Source organism: Juglans regia, chromosome 10 (genome assembly GCF_001411555.2).
Source record: "Juglans regia cultivar Chandler chromosome 10, Walnut 2.0, whole genome shotgun sequence".
In the NCBI taxonomy this organism is placed as follows: Eukaryota; Viridiplantae; Streptophyta; class Magnoliopsida; order Fagales; family Juglandaceae; genus Juglans; species Juglans regia.
In genome coordinates, this window is record NC_049910.1 from 35086235 (window position 1) to 35109569 (window position 23335).

Genomic DNA, 23335 nt, shown 5'->3' on the forward strand with positions numbered 1-23335 from the left:
CATTTTAGCATGTTAAGGCTGCCATTAATGGAAAATGAAACAAAAAGAAGTTTGAAGGTAGTAGGAGGCCGAGTTTAAGAAGGAAGAGAATGGCATATATAGGAAGGAAAGAAGGACTAGACAGATCGAGGGTTCCCTACTACTCTCACTAAATGAACAGTTGGACGAGGCTGATCAGCAAGATCAATTGCATGTCAAGTTCCCTAGATCATGTGCTGTAGACACCTTAGTTGAGTGAGCTTGCTTGATTTCGTTTCATTTTTCTAGAAATTTGATTTTAAATAAAGTGATCACGATTGACTCTATTTATAACATGGCAAACATGTATATAAACATTTGAGAGATTTCTATTGGAGTACCAAAAATTTATTAATTATCCTTATTAATTCAGTATTAGAACTCTTGAGAGAATTTTTCGGTTTTACACAAGAGTGAGTTGTGTAAAAATACAGTTATTATAAAAAATAAGAAATTATATTTACAGTCCTGAGTGGAGGATTACATGTGTAGTCTCATTGATGAATGTGGGTAAAAGGAAAAAAATCATTTTAAAAAGAATATTATTGTAATTTTAAAATTTTTTTAAACATAACTGTATGGGCTTGCATGAATAGTCTCCATTTGGGGACTGTATGTAGACGATGGTAACTCATGTATTCTTAACTTTTTTTTTTGTTTTTTTGTTTATATATATATATATATATATATAAAAGAAATAGAAAGGAATCCCTATTGGTTTTTTGATTACCGGCCTTTCTTCCTTATGTTTATTTATTGGGTTGTTGTGTTGGGAGCACCAAATGTCATGATTTCAACTAGGGAACATAACATTGATGCTTGACGGTTCATGAATAAACAAAGCTAGCTGGTCTACTTGGGAATATAAAATGCACCATTTGTCCTGCCACTTAGTCTGCTGTCGCACATTTGGTCACCTAAAAAGAACTTCAAAACAACATAAGTACGAAGAAAAATCACATTCATCCGAACATTTTGATGGGTCAAAGTGGGGTACTGGAGCACTCGATTGGTCTCTCTTTCTCTAAATGAGACAGAAAAGGCGGCAGAGGAATCATATATAGCTCACTCACTTAACAGCACACCAATGGTGGGAAACACAATTAATCCACTTTTGCTCATGACCGACCACCTTATACCATACAAGAAATATTTTTCAAATGTTTCTCTTGACAAGGAATTAAGCTGATTGGCTTTCCAATTGGAGTAAATAATAAGTTGCTGAAGTATCATCCCAGTCCAACCCTCATCAAAGATTGCAAAGAAACATCTGGAGGTCCAAGACTCTCTTAACTTCCGTTTGGATAGTGAGATGAGATGAGGTGATTTTAGATAAAAGTTAAAAGTTAAATAAAATATTTTTAGAATATTATTATTATTTTGAGATTTGAAAAATTTTGATTTTTTTTTAAATTGTATTTTGTGTGAAAATTTGATAAAATTGTAATGATGAGATGAGATGAATTGAGATGAAATGATTTCTCAATTCAAACGGGGTCTTAATTTTGAATTATCACCTCCTAATTAACATTTCTCAATTGGAGAAAGAAAAAGATTGAATTTTAGGGAGATTGAGTTGATTCCATATATAGTTTCCTGGTATTTTCTTTCAAGTTGCATGTTCAATCTGTGATTTGTTTACTTTTTTCTTAAATCCATATTACAATTAATAAAAATTTGCTCTTCAACTGAAAACTTGAAAGTTCACATTTGTTGTTTTTCTTCCATATTTCACCAATCTCCTATATATACCTTGAATTGTTTTGACCCATAGATACCATAATTTGGTCTGATCTAGGGATCTACAAACCCATTGATGATGGTTGGTTTGGATTTAGAGATGAGATGAGATGAGATGGTTTTAGATGAAAGATAAAAGTTAAAAAAAATATTGTTAAAATATTATTTTTTAATAATATTATTATTATTTTGAGATGTGAAAAAGTTAAATTGTTTATTATATTTTGTATGAGAATTTGATAAAATTGTAATGATAAGATGAGATATAATGAAACACTTTCTGAATCCAAACGGGCCTGAGTTGACAGTACCACAATCTCTTAATCCCTTAGTTGAGCAGCAAGTTTCATCTATGATTTAGATACGTACTGGATAAACATTCTTCATCATTTTTCAACTTCAAGTCCAAATGTTTTTCAATGACCATGTATTGAAATTCAACTGTTGAATGAGCAAGATGAACTTGGTGATGACAGCACAATCATAAATCATTGCTTGGCATTCCTTAGCTGGACTTGAAGAGACCTTTGTATTAATAGTATTTAATAGCCAAATAATTATCTTGGTAATATATATATGTTAGGTAGTTGGATTAAAAATTTAGGTTAGATGATGATTCCTAATTTTTGTACTATTCTTCCAACAATTTTAAGTTTGGCATATGACGAGACTTGTAGATTCTTGTTAGTACTATTCAATATTTCCAAGGATGCAGTGCTCCAATTCATTTTAGAAAAAGGTTATTAAATATGTTTGTCGTGATTGTTTGTCATGTATCTGTAGTGAGTTTTATAGCTTTTACTGTTCTCTCTCGTTACTGATTCCATCTCTCATCATCTTTGCATGGTCTTGCTTAGAAAAGCCATTGCCTGAATGGATAGAGGTACCTTTTTAGCTGCAGAAGAATGATATGGTATTTTTTCTGGATTTTAAATAAGAACCATAAATACCTTAAATTACATAGATACGTAGACAGTAATTAAAAGGAAAGATATGGGGATCAGCTGTCAGAAATAGAATGATCTTTTCCCAAAAAATGCCCTTCTCTGGCATCCCTCTGCATTAACTGGAGCACTTCATGCTGTGTTTCAGCTTTGCTTTGCCTGCATGAATCATATAAATAAATCCGAGTTAGAATCTCATTTCCAGTATGATTTACATTACAAATATTGTTAAATTTTATTCAATTGGCAGTGCCTTTGACTTACACGCCACAGCTCACAGCCTGAATGATCATTCAGGCTTTGTCTATGGCATATCAAAGCCTAGCTAGTATGAAGATCCACTATAGAGTGTTTAGCATGACAATTTTTAAAGAAATGCTGAGATTAATAAGAAAATATAAGCAATGATCAGGTCCAGTTGAAGGGGTCTTTAATTGAATTACTACATTGTTTATAGCATGGCTGCTTGAGTGCTGGATCTTCGGTTGAAGCAGGAGGATCCTGACCAAAAATCATCTCGCAACTCATATCATCAAAATCTGCAAATCAGATCAGAAAGTAACATTATAATTATTTTACTGTTCAAAAACTGTCAGAGCTAGTGACTATATATAAGCTCCTAAGCAATTGATCGACACATGATGTGATCATGTGACTAATGTTCAACTTCAGTGCTTTTAGTGGCCGGGTGATTTGGATGCTTAATGTAAATTCTACATGGGATAACTTATAAAAAGATAATTGGCTTCATGAGCAACAGACAAATTTAGGCTCCGTTTAGATACAGAAACGATTTTTTCTCATTTTATCTTATCATTATAATTTTTTTTAAATTTTAACACAAAATATAATAATCAATTCAACTTTTTCAAATCTCAAAAAAATAATAATATTAAAAAATAATATTCTAACAATATTTTATTCAACTTTTATCTCATCTCATCTCACTATCAAAATGGAGCCTAGTGTCTTTGATTACACAATGCAGTGGCCTAGCTCTAATATTCATGAAGGTTTTGATTAGGAATTCATGTAGTTTATCTCATGAGCGAAAATATGTAATCATATGTTGTAGCATTCTCATTGAGCTTGGATGGTGTACTTGCAGTTTTGCACCCCAAGTGGCTCATACTCGGGTCCCTCCATGGGCATGATGAGCATGGCTCCACTTCTTTAGTGCTGGTATTGTTCCAGTTCCAACTGGAATTCGTTTTTCCTTTATTGATTCTTGGCTCTTTTTCCGTATACTAATTTTACTTTAAGAGGAAAATTGAGGCAGTCATTATTGCAGATGGAAACCTTTTTTCTAATAAGAATAGAAAAGGAGATCATCAATCCTATTTTATTTTGCTAAAATGGAGCTAGAAGTCTAGAACGTATATATACTTCCTCTTTTTCTATAGGCAATTTACCAAGACTTTCCTGACAAAAAAGAAGTTGATAATTTGGCTTATTACTGTGTATTTGATGCTGTACTTGCATGATCTGCAAGCATATATACAAGCTAGATGGAGGGTTACTTACTAGGGACCATGTTGACTGGAATTCCAAAGGAGTCCTTGATAAATGTTTGGGATGGCATTTTACAGAGATTAACACACAACCCCACGCAACCTGTCTCCTCCAAAAACCTGCAATATTTTAATATCAATATTTAGAGGATTATGTGGATGGTGCCAAGGCTGATGAATTCAATGATGATTTTGACATTGATAACAAATTTGTCTGGTGATCATGATGATGATCATGATGGTGAGATAGAAGAATACATGACTAGGGTTGGCACAATCATTGGAGCAGATTGTTTTACATGGAAGTGTCTTAGGTTGGTGAAGTTAATTGGGACAAAGTCTTGGGGTTGAATATGCACAGTACACAGATCAAAAGGGTGAAGAAAAAAGTTACCTGCACTTTTTGATGTGGACTACATTCTTTTCTCTTCTTCCGTTGAGCTCCAATTCTCTCACCTTGTTTTGTGAAATTTATAAGGTGAGTACCCCGGTTAGACTAGATGAATAATGTTGGAATATTCTATATACAATCATGAAGTGTGTAAACGCCGCATAATCGTTTTGAAAAAGAGTGAAATTCACTATTAAAAAATTAATTTTTATTCATGTAAGTTCCATATTTTATTCATTTTATATAAAGTGATCACGTGGCTATTGCATAATTTACGATTGTAAATATATTTTCTTTGTATTGATATCTTTATTCTTTGTCAGCTAAAAGCTTCCTGAACCAGATCATAGAAATCTGGGAATTGGTTTTAAAGAATGGCCTTACCTCATGCATGTAAATATATACTGGGATGCCACTCTCTACATGCATGTAATTAATGTGTGCCACCTTAATGAATAGAAAAGATTTAGCTAAGGCCAGTGGTGAAATGCAAGGTTTGATGCAATTTCAGGGGCTAATATATATGTCGAGGACGACGTTTCAGCCCAGGCCAAAAACATTCCGATGCAGTGAAAAACTTTTATGTTACTTGAAATCTGCATTACATGACTGTTAATTGAAATTATGCATGACTAAGACGTTGTTAAGGAGCATCGAGCAAGTCACAAGTCCATCAAATTGCTGATGGTAGCTAGAGGGTACTGTGAAGTGGTACTGGTGTTATTACATATGATCAGGGTCCTAACCTGTATCCTAGACCATTCATTTTTATATCCATATATATATCAAATTATCTTATGGTTCTGACTGGATTACTATGAATATAGAGAACTGCATGGATACACCACGTGCACCACGTGAGTACTCTCATGTTACTGTTTTCTTTGTGGCGATGAAGATCATGTCACTTCATATGTCTATTTCTCTAGCTCATCCTTAAAGCTAGCCGGATCTCTTTGATCCGTTCTTCTTGGCTTTTTCTTATTTTGCAAGAAAACTTTGTTCAAAAAATTGTTAAAAGTAACTTCACAAATAATAAACTCCAAGAACAGTATAGTATATATAGTATCATATAATATTCTATATCCTTACGTACCTCGCAAGGTCCGACTAACCAAGCAAAAAACACAGTTGTGAAGGCAGCAAAATATTCCCTTGCGAATTTGGATTGTGGTAGAAGTATCTTTATCTGCCATTGTTCACAACGACACCAACAATGGATCATGATCATCATGAATTAATTTAATAAATTGCACAAAATGTTGAAATTAAAAAAAAAAAAAAAGAGATTTTGGAATCTTAGGCTGTTTTTGGAATCTTTCAAGCAACAAGGCCATAAATTAAAGTAAAGCACATGAGTACTTCTTGGAAACTCAGTCCCAAACACAGATCCATTAATACAAATATTAGCTAGGCCGGCATGCAATTTTGCCGTTGTTTGCAGAGATTACTTCCTGAGTTCTCTGCTGGTGATCATCAGCTTTTTAATTAGCACATGCAGCAACGTCCAAAAACATGAAAATTAATGTTAGATTAATGCTAGCTTAAGAAAATTTATAACGCTAGCTGCTTATAAATTCTGTGGTAATTCTTTTTTTTTTAAGAGAAAAAACTCCAAATTACTAGCTAGTTGCTGATCATCATGTGGATCATGCATGTACCTTTTAGATTGACGAATGCGTGCGTTTTTTCTTTTTTTAAGGTTGAAAAGTGAAAACATTGCTTAATTGATCTGATTATATATAAAATGGTTTTGGTTTTTTTGAAAACGCGTGAACCTCACCACAAATCCCCATATATACATATCTGGAGAAAATAAAATATGATCGAAGCTAGTTAACTAGAGCTAATAATGCATGCATGAGAGAGCAAGTACTATAAATATATATATATATATATATATATATATACATATCTATATATGCTCAAGATCTCCTTCCCTCCCCGTGCAGCAGTACTATATATATATATATATATATATATATATATATTTATATATGTTGTGAAATTAGAAAATGGAATAAAAATAAAATGATAAACTTGCCAAGGAGAGGATTGGCCTTGGGAAGGCTCTCTCAAGGGCTTGAATGATCACTTCTTTTTGTTGAATTGGATTGAAATTCTGTGATGCCACTTTTGCTGCCTCCACCAAGCTCTCATATCCACTTTTGCTGTTCCTTATACCTGCATACATATATCAACTTTCATAATCAGTTTTCCCACAAAACCGATATATATATATATATGTATATATGTATGTATGTATAGGTGACAGATATAAACCCGTTGCAGCTTGAACACTCTGGGATAGATGGTTTATGGCCACTAGATCGAACCAGTTATCGTTATAGACGCTACTACTACTAGTACTCTTTCCTGATAAATCTTCGGCTATGCTTTCCTTTGGCCTTGTCGTCAGAACGGCAACAACAGCAGGATTAGAGCACGCCGGCAGCTTGCATATTGTACTATTCCTCCGGCGAGCCACTGTTGACAGAGAGCTCCTCATGCTATGTGCTAGAAAACTTGCATCCATTTCTAGGGGAGAGAGAGAGAGAGAGAGAAGTTGATGAGAATGAATAGTGAAAAGTACAGAAGTTATATATATATATATATATATATCTACACACACGTACATATACATACATGGTATAAGACTAGGGGAGGTTCCGTCGAGTGAGTAAAAACAAAGACTGGCTGGAGAGAATTTTGAGGAGAGGCCATGCTAAAGAATAAAGATGCTCTGAGCAGCTTCGTTTGGAGTCATGCACATGACATCATCCACCTGGCCGCCTCCAACACGTTATCATTTTTTGGTGAAATTAATTAGATGCTTAGTTTTAGGGTGTGCTACCTGCTGGTAATTGATTAGCTGCATGCATTTCCAGTTAATCATAAATATGGTGGCCAATCAATTTTTATTTTTGTAAAACTAACTTCTTTAATGAAAGAAATTGTCACACGGACGTTAATTAATTATATATGTCCAGATATATATATATATATATATGAGTAATGTTAGAGAAAAATCACTATATATAACAGTGCACACTTTACATTTATTGCGTGACTGGTTCTAGTTAATTGTTTCTAATACTCACTTGGAGAGATGTGTTGTCTAGATAATGCCACATCATGTGTGTAAAATGGATGCTCCTAATAGTTATTTCTATCTATATTTATTCTATATATATATGTTCTGCATGCATGTATGAAGTCATGTAATTTTAAATTAATACAGTTTAGTGTTTTTATTTCTATTTGCAAAAGTACTTTCATTTCACAAAAAATATATATTTTTAGAGTGAATAAAAATGAATATATTTGTAAATTATTCAGACCAATTATTATTTTGAATTGAATAAATAGCTAGCTAGCTTGATCATGTCATGTAGTATACATGATATTTAAGCTATCTAGTCACGTTTCTACCAGTCAATATTAAATAATAAAGATATAGACCATTATAAATTAATATAGGTACTTTAGAATATTAACAATAGGGGAGCAAAAGCAGGTGACGGTACAAGCTTCTCTCATGACACTGTACACCATTGCATTTGGTCTTCTTTTCCCTCCCGCCCTTATTGATATGCTCTGTTTCATTTATGCCAGCTTGGGGTTCGTCTGCAAAATGGACTGCACATAAACTTTCTGGTTTTTAATATCTTTGGATCATGGATACTACAAAACCATTTTCATCCTAAATTTTATCATCATTAGTCATATATATTCATCTACTATACATGTGTACCCGTACGTATACACGTGTTATAGGAAAGAAAGACACATATAAATGTATATAACGAGCAAAACGTTTTTCAAGAGTGAAAGGAGAAATGGCATATAGTCATATAGATAATTTATATGGAAGGGAGCACAATGGCTGAGGACATTAAAAACAGAAGGAATGCTGAAAATACATACATATATATATATATATATATATAGATATATAGAATGAACAAAACGTTTTTCAAGAGTAAATAAAATTTCTCAATCACTTATTAATTGTTAATTTGTTTTTCTTTTCAATTATTAAAAGAGAATAAGTTCATGTTCAAAATATTGAAGTCTTAAGTTGTGTTGGGTTGTTGAATCAAATTTAACTCATTTCAAACCAATCATTGATTGAATCAATTACTTTTTCAACTTTCCATAAAAAAGTTAAATTCATCTCAACTTAAAAAAAAAATTAAATTAAATTGTCCTCCTACATTGTTTAAGGATGACTATTGTTTTGTCTTGGCCTCTTATATAAAGATTGGTCTAGGAGGTCAAATCAATCCAAAATCTAACTCTAATAAATTTAGATTTTTTTTATATTTATAAATTTTAATTTATTATTTAAATTATATTATAATTTGAGTCTAAAAAAATATTTTTTTTTTAACATAATGTGGTGCTTAGGAGGGGGCGGGGCGGATGAGATTTTTTCCCCCACCCCCGCCTCCCGGAGGTGGGGGCCGAGAGAAAAACCCCCAACACTCGCATGGTGCGGGGCGGGGGGCGGGGAGGGAGTGCTCCCGCCTCGCACCACGATGGTAGCACCCATAAATGAGACCTACAAAATATCATTATTCACAATTCAGCTATATTCATCTCAATATCCAAAGGTAACCTAAGACATCATTAAATTTTATACTTATTTTAATATAAATAGTGTTATATGTACTTACAGTTTTACTTACGAAAAAACTTATTTTGTTAGTTTTCTTTTAAAATTTAAAATTTGAATTTAAAATTTCATAATTTTTAACATATCAATAACTGATATGTAGATAAATAAGTTTTTTGTTATAAATTTTTCTTAAGTACATATAGTTTTTTCTTTCTAATATAGCTCCATGGCAAATAATACAAGATGTGAGATGGTTATAAATATTTATTGAATATTTAAGGATATTCAAAAAGTTCAAGCAGATAGTTAAAAATATTGACAATTTTGATCATGATTAACCACGTCAATCCCAAATTATATTTAAACTAATCATCAAAAACTAAAAATAACAATATAGCGATTAACTCACGAAGTGGACAATCAACAATCAAGCTGAGGGCATACTCAAGTCATACAAGTTATAGGTCTCATTTGATTATACAAATAAGATGATATAAAAAATCTATAAATAATAATAAAATAATTTATAAATAATATTAAAATAATTTAAATTCAAATATTTTATGAAGTTTTGAGAAAAAAAAAATTGAATAAAAATATTATTTTTGTTTTGAAATTTAAAAAAATTGAATTATTTTTTATATTTTATTTAGAAATTTGGAAAGTTTATAATAATTAGATGAAAAAGTTAACAATTTAAAATTAAAAAGTATTTATATTTAAATTGTGTTTAAATGTTAAAATAAAATGAGTTGAGACCATCTGTAAAACCAAACGAGGCAAAGTCCTTCCAACAAAAACAAACGAACAAAAAATTGCTATAACTATAAAGAAATTTCATAAAAATAAATTTATTAACTGATATAACTTTATATAATATATTAAATTTAATTTACAATAAAATGAGTTTTACAATTTAATTTATCATATCAAATTATATCATATTATAAATTTACTTTTATAAAATCCGTTTTTCTTCAGCAAAAAATAACATGCAAAAAGGATAAACAAAACTGAACACAATCCATGCAAGTACAATACAACAATGAGTGAGAATTAAGCAGCAGAAAACATATCTAAACATCAAATAATCATTCCTATTAGATTCAGAAACCACATTTCAGAACACCATAGTTGAACCACGATCAAATACCATTCAACAAACAGCACTCCTGCCTTAAACACAGATACAAAACAGAAATAAAAGATTAGCCCATATATCCTATCCTTGCTAGCTAGCTAACTGATCTGAACATACTTCTACATTAAAATTGAAAAGTCTACACTGCCAAATACCGAAATGACTCGCAAACCAAACACATTAGCCTACAGTTAACATCTTTTGTTTTACTGAATTTGCTACAAAAGAGCCTAATCTTTAGAGGTTTTGTTGATGAGGGACTTGTGAATGTGGGGGATGACGCCACCTCCAGCAATGGTTCCTTTGATCAGCGTGTCGAGCTCCTCGTCTCCCCTGATAGCCAGTTGCAAATGCCTGGGCGTGATTCTCTTCACCTTCAAATCTTTGCTTGCATTCCCAGCAAGCTCGAGCACCTCTGCAGTCAGGTACTCCAGTATTGAAGCCAAGTAAACAGCAGCAGTGGCCCCAACACGGCCATTCGCAGAGATCCTCGTTTTTAGGTGCCGATGAATGCGACCCACAGGGAACTATGAACGCATAATCCCAACGCAAAAACGGAACATATACCATAAAAAAGTAAGTCACGAATATCCCAGTACTAATTCATTTTATTCACGTTACGAGATTCTCATATGAAAAATTACGTGCAGAAAAGAAGAAAGTTTACCTGAATTCCGGCACGGGAAGACTTGGAAACGGGTCTTTTCTTGTCCTTGTCTTTGTCCTTGTCCTTGTTGGCCGCGGTGGTCTTGGCCGCCAAGAGGCCCTTCCCTCCTTTCCCCGCCATTTCTTACCTATCATTTCAATTAATCATATTCCAAGTTAACAAGCAATGATTACAAAAAATCCCCATGAATATAATAACAAGAACATCAGTATACGAGCAAAATATAATCAAAATTTTATGACCAAAACAAAGAGATAAAAAAGCTTATCAGCATAAATGGATGGAAAATTACGGCCAGGAAGAAAAATATAGATAAGACGGAGTAAAAGAAGACACAGATCTGGTTGGATTTGTATTATACCAGATCTGGACCATTCAACCCAACGAAACAAAGTCAAAAACTTCCAAAAAAAAAAAACGGATATATTAAGAAATCGAGGAAAGTTTTTACACAAAGTGACCGAACTGAATTCTGGGAAAGCCTCGACCATGAAATTGAAAGCAAAAGTTATAATATATATATATATATATATATATATATATATATATATATATATATGGCAAGTATCTAACACCAGAAACTTTGCTCACAAAAGCCCACAAACAAAAAATAAAAGGTCCAAAACCAAAAATCGAAAAGCGGTAGAGAGAGACCTGAGAGAGTGTTGGAGAGGGAAGAGGGGGGAGCAACTGGTAGAGATTTTTTGAGTTTGCGTTTGGGTTTGAACTTTTGAATGAGGTGAGTGAGAGTGCGGAGGCGCGGTTTCGTTTTGGGTGGGAAACCAAAACCCTCCCTAGTTCTCGGAGTTCAAAATTTCCCCCTCGGGCCCACCTATAATTTACCCTCCTGTCGTTGCTCTTTCTGAAACTAATTAATTAATGCCAACTGTCGTAACTCAATTCGTGGACATGGTCCTGGACAAGTCTCTCTCTACACACCACTCACCATGGCCTGGGTTGGAGACGGACAGACTTGCACAAATTGGATCCTTTCTAAAACACACGGTGAAAAGAAAAACCGGTGAGTCGGTCATTTATGATGGATACGTTTGTTTTTTCTGTGATAAGATGAAATGAAATTAAAATTAAAAAATTAAATAAAATATTATTAGAATATATTTTTTAATATTATTTTTATTTTAAGATTTGAAAAAATTAAATTATTTATTTTATTTTATATTGAAAGTTAAAAAAATTATAATAATTAAATAAGATGAGATGATATATTTTTTCAACACAAACTAGGCCTGAAATTTCTAACTCGGGTTTTTAATAAAGCATGTGCATACCATATGCTCAATGTGCACTTAGATATTTTCATTGGCGAGACAGTGTCAACTCCATAATCGATCATTGAGGAAAATTTCTCCACGAGAGACACCTTGATCCTTATAAATACATCCATAAGTACGAATTGCAAGAATCTTTAGATTGGTTGAGATAATATGAATTCACTCTAACTTAACCATCAGAAGCATCTCCCATTATAATCACCCAAGATTGTCTCTCTGATTGACACATGTAGGTGTCATTGAAAACGTCGCAAACACCGCTGAGATTTGCATCGACGTTAATATTTATATAAAAGTATAATTTTTTAGACATAACGTTACCCAACTGATATCGATCCACCATAAATCTTGGAACTTTACACATGTTTTTTCCCTAAAGATGATGAAGAGGAAGTTGTAGACATCAATGATGATGGCACCGATATCGTACAATCTCAGATCTCTAATGGTATAAACATTCATAGACCACATAACTACTACTTTTACCTCTAGAAAGATCCGTTGCGTTCTTGTCAAATTGTACGTGCTTCGACTTTACCCCAAGAAATAATGGATTGTAAATCTAATCGTGGTGGGTTTCGTCAATCGTGTGTATGTAATAACAAAGATAATGTGTTGAAAAATAAAATAAAATATGTGTTGGGTTAGATTGAACGCTTAGGAATTGACTTATGTGGAAAGAATATTGGTTTTAGCGGTAAGTTCCTTTAAGATTCGAATCTTAGGATTAAATAATTTAATCAGACCATTGGAAAATGAGAGTTTACCATTGAATTATTTGAAATTCATTTATAAGAAATTTCTTATCGAGAGTTTGTGCCTTATCTTACGTTTGAGTAGTGAGGTGATTTCAGATATTCTATAAATAATAATAAAATATTAAATAGTAATAAAAAATAAGAAATAATAATAGAATATTCCTTAGTCTAAATTTCAATGAAACTTGACATCCAGTTCGAATGACAAAAAAAAAAAAAATATTATGTATAGTTTCCATTTTAGGAACTGCTCATATAAGTCTGAATAATTTTATCTTTAAAATATTTTTAAAATTATAATAATATTCTTCTTAAATTATAATAATTTTCATTTAATGAAATATGTAATCTTCAAAGATTACAAATAGAATTTCTTTAAAAAAAAACTATATGTCAAAATGAAAAAAACTATGGGCTTTCTAATCCAAAGATGTTTGTTCAGAAAAAGTCCTGGTCCACATATGAGAACGCAAGGTAGGGGCCGGCCCACTGCTACTGTATTCGTTAAACGACATCGTTGAGGTTCCGAAATCACAACCTCTCTCTCCCCCTTCCGACCTTTCTGCGAATCGAAATCCCCAATAGGGTACTAAAATATTACCTGCAAAACCCTAACTCACCGAACCGTTCGGTGTCAACTGTCAAGTGAGTAAAAGAAAATGGACACGCACTCCTCGCACCTCACAGCACCGAACCGTTCCCGTAGTTCGCAGTCCCCTTCTCCGTCCCACTCTTCTGCCACATCCTCCATCCACAAGCGCAAGCTCCCGCCTGACGACCACGCGCCACCATTCCCTCCCTCCTCGTTCTCCGCCGACACCCGCGACGGCGCATTGACCTCCAACGACGACCTCGAGAGCATCTCCGCACGCGGAGGCGGCGCCGATGACTCTGACTCCGACGATGATTCCGAGGCTGCAGCCGCCGCCGCAGATGACTCCGACGACGACTCCTCCGCCATGCGCACCTTCACAGCCTCCCGTCTCGAGAACGCTTCCGCCACTGCCGGCGGCTCGGTGCGCAGCACGAAGCTCAAGACGGAGAACCTGAACTCTGCGACAGTGAAGATCGAGAGCTCGGAGTGCGGCAAGGACGGTGGGACCCAGGGCGCTGGTGCTGCGGGGCCCACCGCTTCTGCGGCGGGAAGCTCGGTTCCCGGGATCGTGGTGAAAGAGGACGCCTCGAAGATATTTACAGAGAATATACAGACCAGTGGAGCTTATAGTGCTAGGGAAGAGAGTTTGAAGAGAGAGGTAAGGGATCAGACTTTCTTTTTAAAATTCCTTGTTTCAGAAAAAAATAAAAGCCAGTGATAATATCAAAACCAAATTGGGGACTTTAACCGCTTCGAAGTGATTTTGCGGTTTGATATGTTGAAATGTTGCAGGAAGAGGCGGGAAGGCTCAAGTTTGTGTGCCTATCAAATGATGGAATTGATGAGCATATGGTTTGGTATTCTAGTCTTCTCGCTCCCTCTGCGTTCATGTTAAGCTCTTTGGTTTTTGTGACTCGTATGAATGATTTTTTTTTTCTTTTGGTTTCTCCAGGTTGATAGGATTGAAGAATATTTTTGCAAGGCAATTACCTAACATGCCTAAAGAGTACATTGTTCGTCTTGTCATGGACAGGTAATATGATAAAATCTTTTTTTTTTATAAGTAAAATGTGATAAAATCTTATATCTACGATGGGCACGGTTGGTGTGCCTGCCACCATGCTTGTGGAATGTTCTGTGAGATAGACAAATTTATGTGCTTATGATTTGCTTGTTTTGTGGGCCTGATCATTTGTATTTTCCATGTTGTGAGTATTTTCCAATGCTTTTAGAATGCCATTATAGTTGGTATAACCTTTAAACTCATCAATTTTGTTTTTACTTCAAATATCCACACATTGTACTTTTCTTCTACGAAGGAATGTGGCCTTCTTTTCTGTTCTTTTCTTTTTCAAATTTTTACCTCTCTGTGATGATTAATGTTAACTCTTTTTTATTTTTATTTTTTAGACTATTTATGTGCTTTTCATATTTGATTTCTACAGAAGCCATAAATCTGTGATGGTAATCAGACGTAATCAGGTTGTTGGTGGGATTACTTATCGCCCATATGCCAGGTGAAGCTCTTATTAGTGTCATGACTCATCCTAAGGTTGTATGTGAGCTTGGTTGGGTCACTCTTTCCATATTTGTATCAATATGGCCGGTTATTTGAAGTATCACTGAATGACCTGTTGTCTATGGACCACTTTCTATTTGATTCTTTTCCTAAGTTTATCTGCTTTATTCATCTTTTCTACTTCTATTCACTCGCTGAAGTATTTATATTAATTAGGTTGTCTTCCTTTGTCTTGCCGGAGTGCAAGCAAACCTTTCCATGCTTGTCGTGTGACAAGTGAATGTTTGGGCTTGGTATTATGATAAACAATTTGGGCTTGGTATTATGATAAACAATCTTAGATATACCATCTTGTGTACTTGGGCTTTGCCTATCTTTATTAATATATCTTTGATTACTTATCAAAAAAAAAATTATGATAAACAATCTTAGATTGTCTGGAATGGCCCGTTTTGCCATGAAAGCAATCTTAAGTTTCAACTTTTGGTCAATGGATCCAGAATACATATCTTTTTAATTTTCCCTTTGGATATATTTAATTTAGTGCATAGGAACTAGTAAAAACTCTGCATTTATTTGAAATGACTATTTGTTGGTGTAGTGGCTTGTTTACATGAAACATTCTCGACTCTCTTAATTGGGATTCATTTTTCCTGGAAAATCTCAGCCAAAGGTTTGGGGAGATAGCTTTCTGTGCAATCACAGCTGATGAACAAGTAAAAGGTTATGGCACCAGGCTGATGAATCACTTAAAACAGCATGCACGCGATGTGGATGGGCTAACTCATTTTCTGACATATGCTGACAATAATGCCGTCGGCTATTTTATCAAACAGGTCTTGTTATCTCTTTTTGTTTGGTTATCTAAACTAAAAATGGCACAACCTTGTTGCGTTAATGAGAAAAGTCTGGACTTCTTAAGAGACAGCTTGGTTTGATGATCTGTACATAGAGTTTCGTTGTTTGGGCAAAATAAAAGTCAGGGAAGTCAAAGATGTAGAAAGCATATTTCATGGTTGTCTTTTGGATAAAAATATTTACTGAGATGGTTGGACAGGTGAAATTTGAACCGTTGCTGCATGTTTGATAAGATTAAATACTGTCCTTTATTAAGTCTGTCTCTTTCCTAGTTAGTGCTAGATGGATCAGTCCTTTATCTGACTACAAAAACTCTTTAGACAGTTTAATACTACTATGCATCCCTACTTATCAAAAAAAAAATACTACTATGCATCCCTAATTGTTATCACCATAAGTGGATCCTTTGAAATTCCACGTTCATCTTCGTGTTAATGTTTTGTGAAATTTTTACTTGGGTGTATCCTTTCATATTTCTTGCCAGGGCATGTTAAAACTTTAGCTCCTCATAATACCGGTCAACTTGTAATGTCCGAACCAAACTGTTTAAGTCAGAAAATTTGGCCTGTAAAATAGGGGCCCAATTTACTTATAAAAAAAAAAAAAAAATAGGGGCCCAATTTTCAAATCTGTCTATTGAAAAAATTCCCTATCATTTGTTTTGAGGGCTATTTAAGTCACTTTTCTTGTTTTTGGTACTAATTTTGATGGCTAGGGTTACATTGCCATATTTCTTCCAAAATAAGGAGTTAATTGTCTTGATTGAAAGTTTGGAGGAGATATACATATGGTTTGAGTTGGTAAAGTATAATTTACCTTTGGTTTTTATTCGTTATCTTGATTTGAGAGGATTTGGTTCTACATGCAGCATTGAATACTATCTTTCACTTGCAGGGTTTTACCAAAGAGATCCACTTGGAGAAAGATAGATGGCAAGGGTATGTTTAAAGATATCTCCAGGCTTAAGACTGTCAAACGTTTCATGTCTAGGATTAGAGTGGGGGGCATTGTACCCAGAAAAACTATAATTTTCTTTCCAAGTCCCTATGTCTTACCTACTTTGAGAAACTTTTCAGCTGTATTTCTTTCTTTTTCTTCTTTATTTAAGCCAATATTAAGATTTATTTCAGTGATTAAGACATTCTGTGCTATATGTTTCTAGTCTATTTATAACAATTTCATTAGTATCCCAGGTATATAAAAGACTATGATGGAGGAATTCTTATGGAATGTAAAATTGATCCAAAACTTCCTTACACCGATTTATCAACTATGATTCGCCGTCAGAGGCAGGTGAGATCCAAAGCTTTCTCGTTTTTGGTCCCTGACAAATTGTGTTAATTTTATTCTTTTGTAGTTTTGGCTAGATATGCATTGTAAATTGTTGAACTACCTGTCAAAGGAAATCAAGATTTCTGAACTGCTTTAAAATAATATCACTTCTTTTATCATTAGAGACATGCTAGTACTGCTTTCTCTCATACTTCCTTTAAGTTCTCTGTGTGATTCTCTCTTTTCAATTGAACTGCAAGAAATAAGAATTTTTTTTTTTGTAAGTAAAAATTTATTAGTACCAATTGGCAAATAGGCATAGCCGAGTACAACTGCAAGAAATAAGAATTACTAACAGTTACTAATAAAAACAATTGTGTAGGCATGGAATTGATAGTAAATAAATTAGTGCCTTGACTCATAAAAAAAAATCAGCACATTAAAAAATGTGGTTATTATAACAATGTTACCCTATTTACCGATAAAAAAAAAAAACAATGTTACCCTATTCAAAGACTTCAAAATTTTTAAATAATTTGTTCTCAAGTTACCTAATTATATTTTCAAACTTCAAGCACATTGGATGGAAGCCTTAACATGTTTATCTTTTATCCCCTGACTTTCATTTTTTTAAGCAATAATTTATCACTGAAAAGTTAGAACTGTTATTTTTGTCTTTGTTTCTGTTCAAAGCATTGCTTCTGAGTTACCTTTTTTTCCCTCACCTTATGTGTACTTTATGATCTCTTCTCATTCACTTTTAGTATGATCTGCATTACGATTGTTTTGGTAAACTTATAAAAAATTTCTGCTTTGGTTATGGTAGGCGATCGATGAAAAAATAAGAGAGCTCTCAAACTGCCACATTGTTTATACTGGAATTGACTTTCAGAAGGTATAATATCATTTTTGTAGCCTTTAGTCATGCTATGTTCTTGTGATGGTTTCGGTTTCATTGGATTTATGATACAGTAGAGAGCTTGTATTGCTAGTAGTTGTGACTGGAACTAGATTGCATGCAGTTGTCAAGGTAGATTAGAGCTTTACATGTTTAGAGCACCTTCATGAAGTCAGTACCACATCAAGGTCAATTTGGAACTTCATGATTACTTTGTATTCATATATAAAAGTTTTAAGCATTTTTCTAAATGTGCATTGTTATAGAGCTGTTTTGCAGAAAATTATTAAGTAGAAAAATGTAAATTTTGGTTCTAAACATTAAAATGATTTTTTAAGTACCTTCATGGGTGCATTTTATGTATGGACAACTGCATTAGGGAAGATCATTCCTGTAGATAACCTGAGAAGGAGGGGATTTTTTTTATGTTTTACGTCGACAAAGGTGGAGGAGAATATGAGTTTGAAGTGGTGTTGTATGTGCAAGAAGAGCTGGAAACAACAGATTGCGTTTTGCTGCTTTGCAAAATAGAATTTTTTTTTTTTTTGATAGGTAAAAAGAAGTTTTATTGAACCACGTAAAGAGACAAAGCCTGAGTATACAGGAAGTAAACAGGAAAGTGCCTAATTACAAACTACGTGCTACTGATAGTAGCATACAAAACATTAAGGCTTGTTTCATCCCATACAATAGAAGAGGCCCAAAGCAACAAAGTATGGAAGAAGAAATCCCTAAAACTGTCCAGAGAGCGTTCCTTATCCTCAAAGCAGCGACCATTTCTTTCGTTCCACGCACACCACATTAAACATAAGGGTACCATCTTCCATACAACAGCAATTTGGCGATTGCTCCTAATCCCTCGCCAACAAGACAAAAGATCTATCACCCTCTTAGGCATGACCCATGCGATACCGAGCCTCAAGAAGATTATATCCCACAATACCTTAACTGCTTCGCAATGAAGAAGAAGGTGATCCGCTGATTCGCTGTTGCGTTTGCACATGTAGCACCAATCTATTATGTAAAGTCCAATTATGCAAAATAGAAAATATGGGACTCAGTTTTTTTTTTTTTTTTTTTATAAGTAATAATCTTTATTGATGTGAATGAAATTAGGCAATGCCCAAGTACACAGGAAATATACTAAGAGAGGCACCTAATTACATTCTAGTAGAGGAAATATACTAAGAGAGGCACCTAAGAGAGACACCGTGTAGAGTAGAGGAGTTATTGGCTTGTTGGAGAAGTCAAGATGTAGGACAATGTAGTGTGGAAGTTTGGAGGATGATTCTGTTATGTGTAATGTTGTGTGTGAGGAAGGCATGCATGGCGAGGCTCATAATTGTTCTAGTTATTCACTTATCAAAATAATAGTAATTTTTCTTCTTTTTTAGTTTTTTTGTCGTTTTGTTTTTCTTTACCCTTAGTCAGGTGCTTTTCTTGTCTACACCATGTACTTGAGTAGTGCCCCTATTTTGGCAATTAATAAAAATTGACTTATATAAAAAGGCTCCTATTTCTATGATTTATCATAAATTAATCACCAAAGGAGATCCTCTATATCATTTAGATGCATGATGCTAGTAAATTCTGAACCCTGGACAGTATTGACACCTAATACATTTTTATTTTAGTTTTTTTCTCAAGTGCTGTAGGTTCTCCACTTTATTCCAAAATTATTCCATTAAATTATGAATGCATGTGTCAAGTTCTGATGGAGAACTCTTGTGTTCAGAAGGAAGCTGGTATTCCCAAAAAAACCGTTAAAGTTGACGATATCCCTGGATTGAGTAAGTCTTTGTTTTAGAAAAGCTTCCCATCGTTATCAGTTCATTTGCTTGGCATTTCTCTTTAATCTCATTACTCATGGATAATTCAGTGCATTGGATAACGTGTATTGTTCCAGATATTTTAAAAAGCTTCCCCTTGTTATCAGTTCATTTGCTTAGCATTTTCTCTTTAATATTGTTACTCATGGTACCTATAAAAAAAAATATATTGTTACTCATGGATAATTCAGTGCATTGGATAACATGTATGGTTCTGATAATTTTTTTATAGCCTTAACTGTATATCCTTTGCAAGTTTTAACAACCAACATCCTGCTTTCCATTTTCTTTTATATCTTTTGGCTAGATGAATTCTCTACTGCTCAGTTTTTTTATTGAATGTCTATTCAGAGGTAACTGTTTTCCTTCCCATTTTTACTGGCATACGCAATTCTATGAATCTCTCTTATCCCATATTCCGTTAATGGAAACATTCCAAGCTAAGCAATCACAAAAGGATAGATTTATAGTAGTTGAATACAACCTTGCTAATAGAGATTAAATAGATTTTCTCTCTAGTTACATCCCTCGTTTGGTTACGCAGTTCAGATGAGATGAGATGAGATGTTTTATTGAAAGTTGAATAAAATATTGTTATAATATAATTTTTTAATATGATTTTTGTTTTGGAATTTGAAAAAGTTGAATTGTTTATTATATTTTGTGTAGGAGTTTGAGAAAGTTGTAATGATTATATGAGATGAGATGAGATAGTTTGGTTTTGTGTAACCAAACTATTGTCAAGCATGCCACGTGTAATTTTACTCACTTTGAAACATAATCTCTGGTTGGATTGAAACCAAATTTTACTGTAGCAGATTTGCTGTAGTTAGTAACTTAAATGTGCAAGTAGTGGTTTTGCTAATTTGACCTTTTAATTTGAACTTTGCAATTTCTGAGTCTAGTTTGCAAGCCTTAATTTTGAATGTGGGTAAAAGTTATTCTCTTACAAAAATGTTTTCTCTCCGTACATTTTGGGTTGTGTAGTCTGTTTTCGGTTTCTTCTCACCGGAATCAGGTCCTTGTTGCTTTTCTTCTATTCTTTCTGTTGTTAGAGTTTGGAATGGGGTTCCTTAAGCATCTTTTAATAGAGACTAAGGTCTTTATTCTGTCCATGGAAGGAGGGAACCAATGTCGTATCACAGAGAGGGGTAGGAAGGTCACCAAAGAGATAATCCTCAACCTGGCCAGTGCTCGTTGGTTGGCAAACACAGTAGAGGAATGTTTTCTCTCAGGGGATAGGAAGGTGTTTTATAAGAACTATCGAGATGGTGCTAAAGCCTTGTTCATCCACAGGCGCTTTAATGCATATGGGCGTTTTTTGGAAGTCACAGATTATGGTGGTGGCACAGGTGGCCGAGGTCTCTTGGCGATCCCGGAAGGGGTGGAAGGTAAAGGGTGGAAGGTAAAGGGTGGAAGATGTTTTCGTTAGAGTTGAAGAAAGCTTTGCCTAGGATTGCTTCGATCAAGCAGGTCCCTGCTGTGCCAAGGCTCGACAGAGAAATTGTCAAGGGTAAGGGGAAGGAGAAGGTGGGGCTGTCCTATGCAGAGGCTGTATTGGGAGGGGTGGGGAGAAGTATGGTGGTGTATGGAAATAACATTGCAGGGGTCCAATCATGCGTACATGCAGAGAAAGTTGACAAGTTTGTACCCGAAATAGTGAGTGGGTCACTGTCAAACGACTGCTCAGAGGAAAGCCAATTGCAGAAGGCTCTGTTTTATTTGAAAGAAGAGGTTACGGGGGTAAAGGAGGAAGTAAAATCAGTTAAGAAGGAACTAAAATTCCTGACCTCCCTTTTTGATAAAGGGTGGGGGCTAGGCTTGGGTCTGGGCCAAGGACAGGCAGCTATTGGGCGGAAGTCTCTCAGGCCCGTTAGTGGTAAGAGTAAGGTGGGACTGGGCTGGAGAAGCCCAAACCGTATGGGATGGAAGAGAAAACAACCTGGGCCTTTTCTTGAGAAGGGCTCGACCTCTAGGCCCGTATCTGAGGCCCATCGCCCGGTCGAAATTGCTGAGCCTGTTGAGGGCTCAGCCCTGGCGGGTGGACCGGTGCACTCGACTGGGCCCACGATGGTAACCCGTGCGACAGAGACTCCGGCGTCGGTTCTCCTCCCGAAGGTAGCCTCTGCGACGGAGTCCCCTGCGATGGCAACTAATGAAAAGGAAGATCCGCTTTCGCAGATTGGCTCGATGGCGCATGGGGAGCTCACGGGTGGGCCGCCATCCATGGAGGTGGTACAGACTTGGTCGCCGGCAGGGTCTGGCCTACCTCCCGAGTCTTTGGGGGTGAAGTCAGGTCCTCCGGCGGTGGCTCAGGACCATGCGAAGAAGCCAAGGCTGGTTCCCCTCTCCATGTCAGATCGCTCAATGGCGCATGGGGAGCTCACGGGTGGGCCGTCATCTATGGAGGCGGTACAGACTTGGTCGCCGGCAGGGTCTGGCCTACGTCCCGAGTCTTTGGGGGTGAAGTCAGGTCCTCCGGCGGTGGCTCAGGACCATGCGAAGAAGCCAGGTCCTCTGACGGTGGCTCTGTCGTCGCCTTCAGCTCCTTCTGAGCTGGTTCCCCTCTCCATGGCAGCGAAGGTTGCTGCCCAGACGTTGGAACAAGTGGATTGTCGTTTGTTGGAGAAGGCAGAGGTTGTTGTTTCTGAGCAAGCTGGTTCTTTGGTGCTGTTTGCGGCAAACAAGGAAGGGGAGGATGAACCTACTCCTCTCTACTCTTTTCATCCCAACGTTTCAGATTGGGTTATACAAATGGCGATGGACATTAAGCATATGGTAGGAATTTCTTACGGGGACTTTGAAGCTGAATTTTTGGCCCTTCTCACAGCCGTTGAGGCTATGAATACTCAACCCAAATCTGATCGTTCCTTGGCTTCGGCCAAAAAGAGGGAAAGAGAACTCAAAAGACTATCATGGGAAATGAAAGAGGATGAGGGAGAGAAGAGCTCTCATTGAGAGCGGTGTAAGGGGAGGGGTAAAATGGTTGTCCCATGAAGCCAAAAATAGTATCATGGAATGTGAGGGGGCTGCATGATCCTAACAAGCGGCTCCAAGTCAGAAATCTTCTTCGTCAATGGAAGGGGGATATCATATGCTTACAAGAGACGAAGTTGGAAGAGATTACAATACAAATAGTTCGTAGCCTATGGAGAGGACAACATGTCGGGTGGTCCTTCCTACCATCCAAAGGAGCTTCAGGGGGAGTTCTAATTATGTTTGACACAAGGGTAGTGGAAAGGGTGGAGGAATGTGTGGGTGATTTTTTGGTTGCATGTTCT

At 35.5% G+C, this 23335-nt stretch overlaps 4 protein-coding genes across 5 annotated transcripts in view; 1 reads left to right on the top strand and 3 right to left on the bottom strand.

Annotated features, from left to right (window-relative positions):
* Positions 1-2786: 2786 nt before the first annotated feature.
* LOC109004072 (beta-carotene isomerase D27, chloroplastic-like) lies at positions 2787-7140 on the bottom strand. The gene is made up of 7 exons (XM_018982481.2): positions 6888-7140; positions 6649-6788; positions 5701-5793; positions 4608-4669; positions 4227-4333; positions 3149-3241; positions 2787-2861 (listed from the first exon to the last, which is right to left on the bottom strand). The coding sequence occupies exons 1-7, from the start codon at positions 7138-7140 to the stop codon at positions 2821-2823; spliced, it is 789 nt and encodes a 262-aa protein (XP_018838026.1). The 3' UTR covers positions 2787-2820.
* Positions 7141-10343: 3203 nt separating this feature from the next.
* On the bottom strand, positions 10344-11804 carry LOC109004080 (histone H2A variant 1-like). Its single transcript, XM_018982489.2, has 3 exons — positions 11688-11804; positions 11034-11160; positions 10344-10893 (listed from the first exon to the last, which is right to left on the bottom strand). Exons 2-3 carry the CDS (start codon positions 11151-11153, stop codon positions 10597-10599), a joined length of 417 nt encoding a protein of 138 aa, XP_018838034.1. The 5' UTR covers positions 11154-11160; positions 11688-11804; the 3' UTR covers positions 10344-10596.
* LOC109008789 (histone H2A variant 1-like) overlaps positions 10344-23335 on the bottom strand; it is a 21649-nt gene continuing 8657 nt past the window's right edge. The window contains exon 4 of the mRNA XM_035695077.1: positions 10344-10596. The gene's annotated coding sequence lies outside the window, so the exon portion shown is untranslated. The remainder of the gene's footprint in view (positions 10597-23335) is intronic.
* On the top strand, positions 13615-20047 carry LOC118349613 (histone acetyltransferase GCN5-like). Of its 2 annotated transcripts, none has more exons than XM_035695075.1 (9): positions 13615-14336; positions 14471-14535; positions 14631-14711; positions 15124-15195; positions 15865-16033; positions 16950-16993; positions 17249-17348; positions 18154-18222; positions 19961-20047. In XM_035695075.1, the coding sequence occupies exons 1-9, from the start codon at positions 13743-13745 to the stop codon at positions 20030-20032; spliced, it is 1266 nt and encodes a 421-aa protein (XP_035550968.1). In that variant the 5' UTR covers positions 13615-13742; the 3' UTR covers positions 20033-20047. The 2 variants fall into 2 exon arrangements, with proteins under 2 accessions (XP_035550968.1, XP_035550969.1); XM_035695076.1 differs by having other exon boundaries at positions 19964-20047.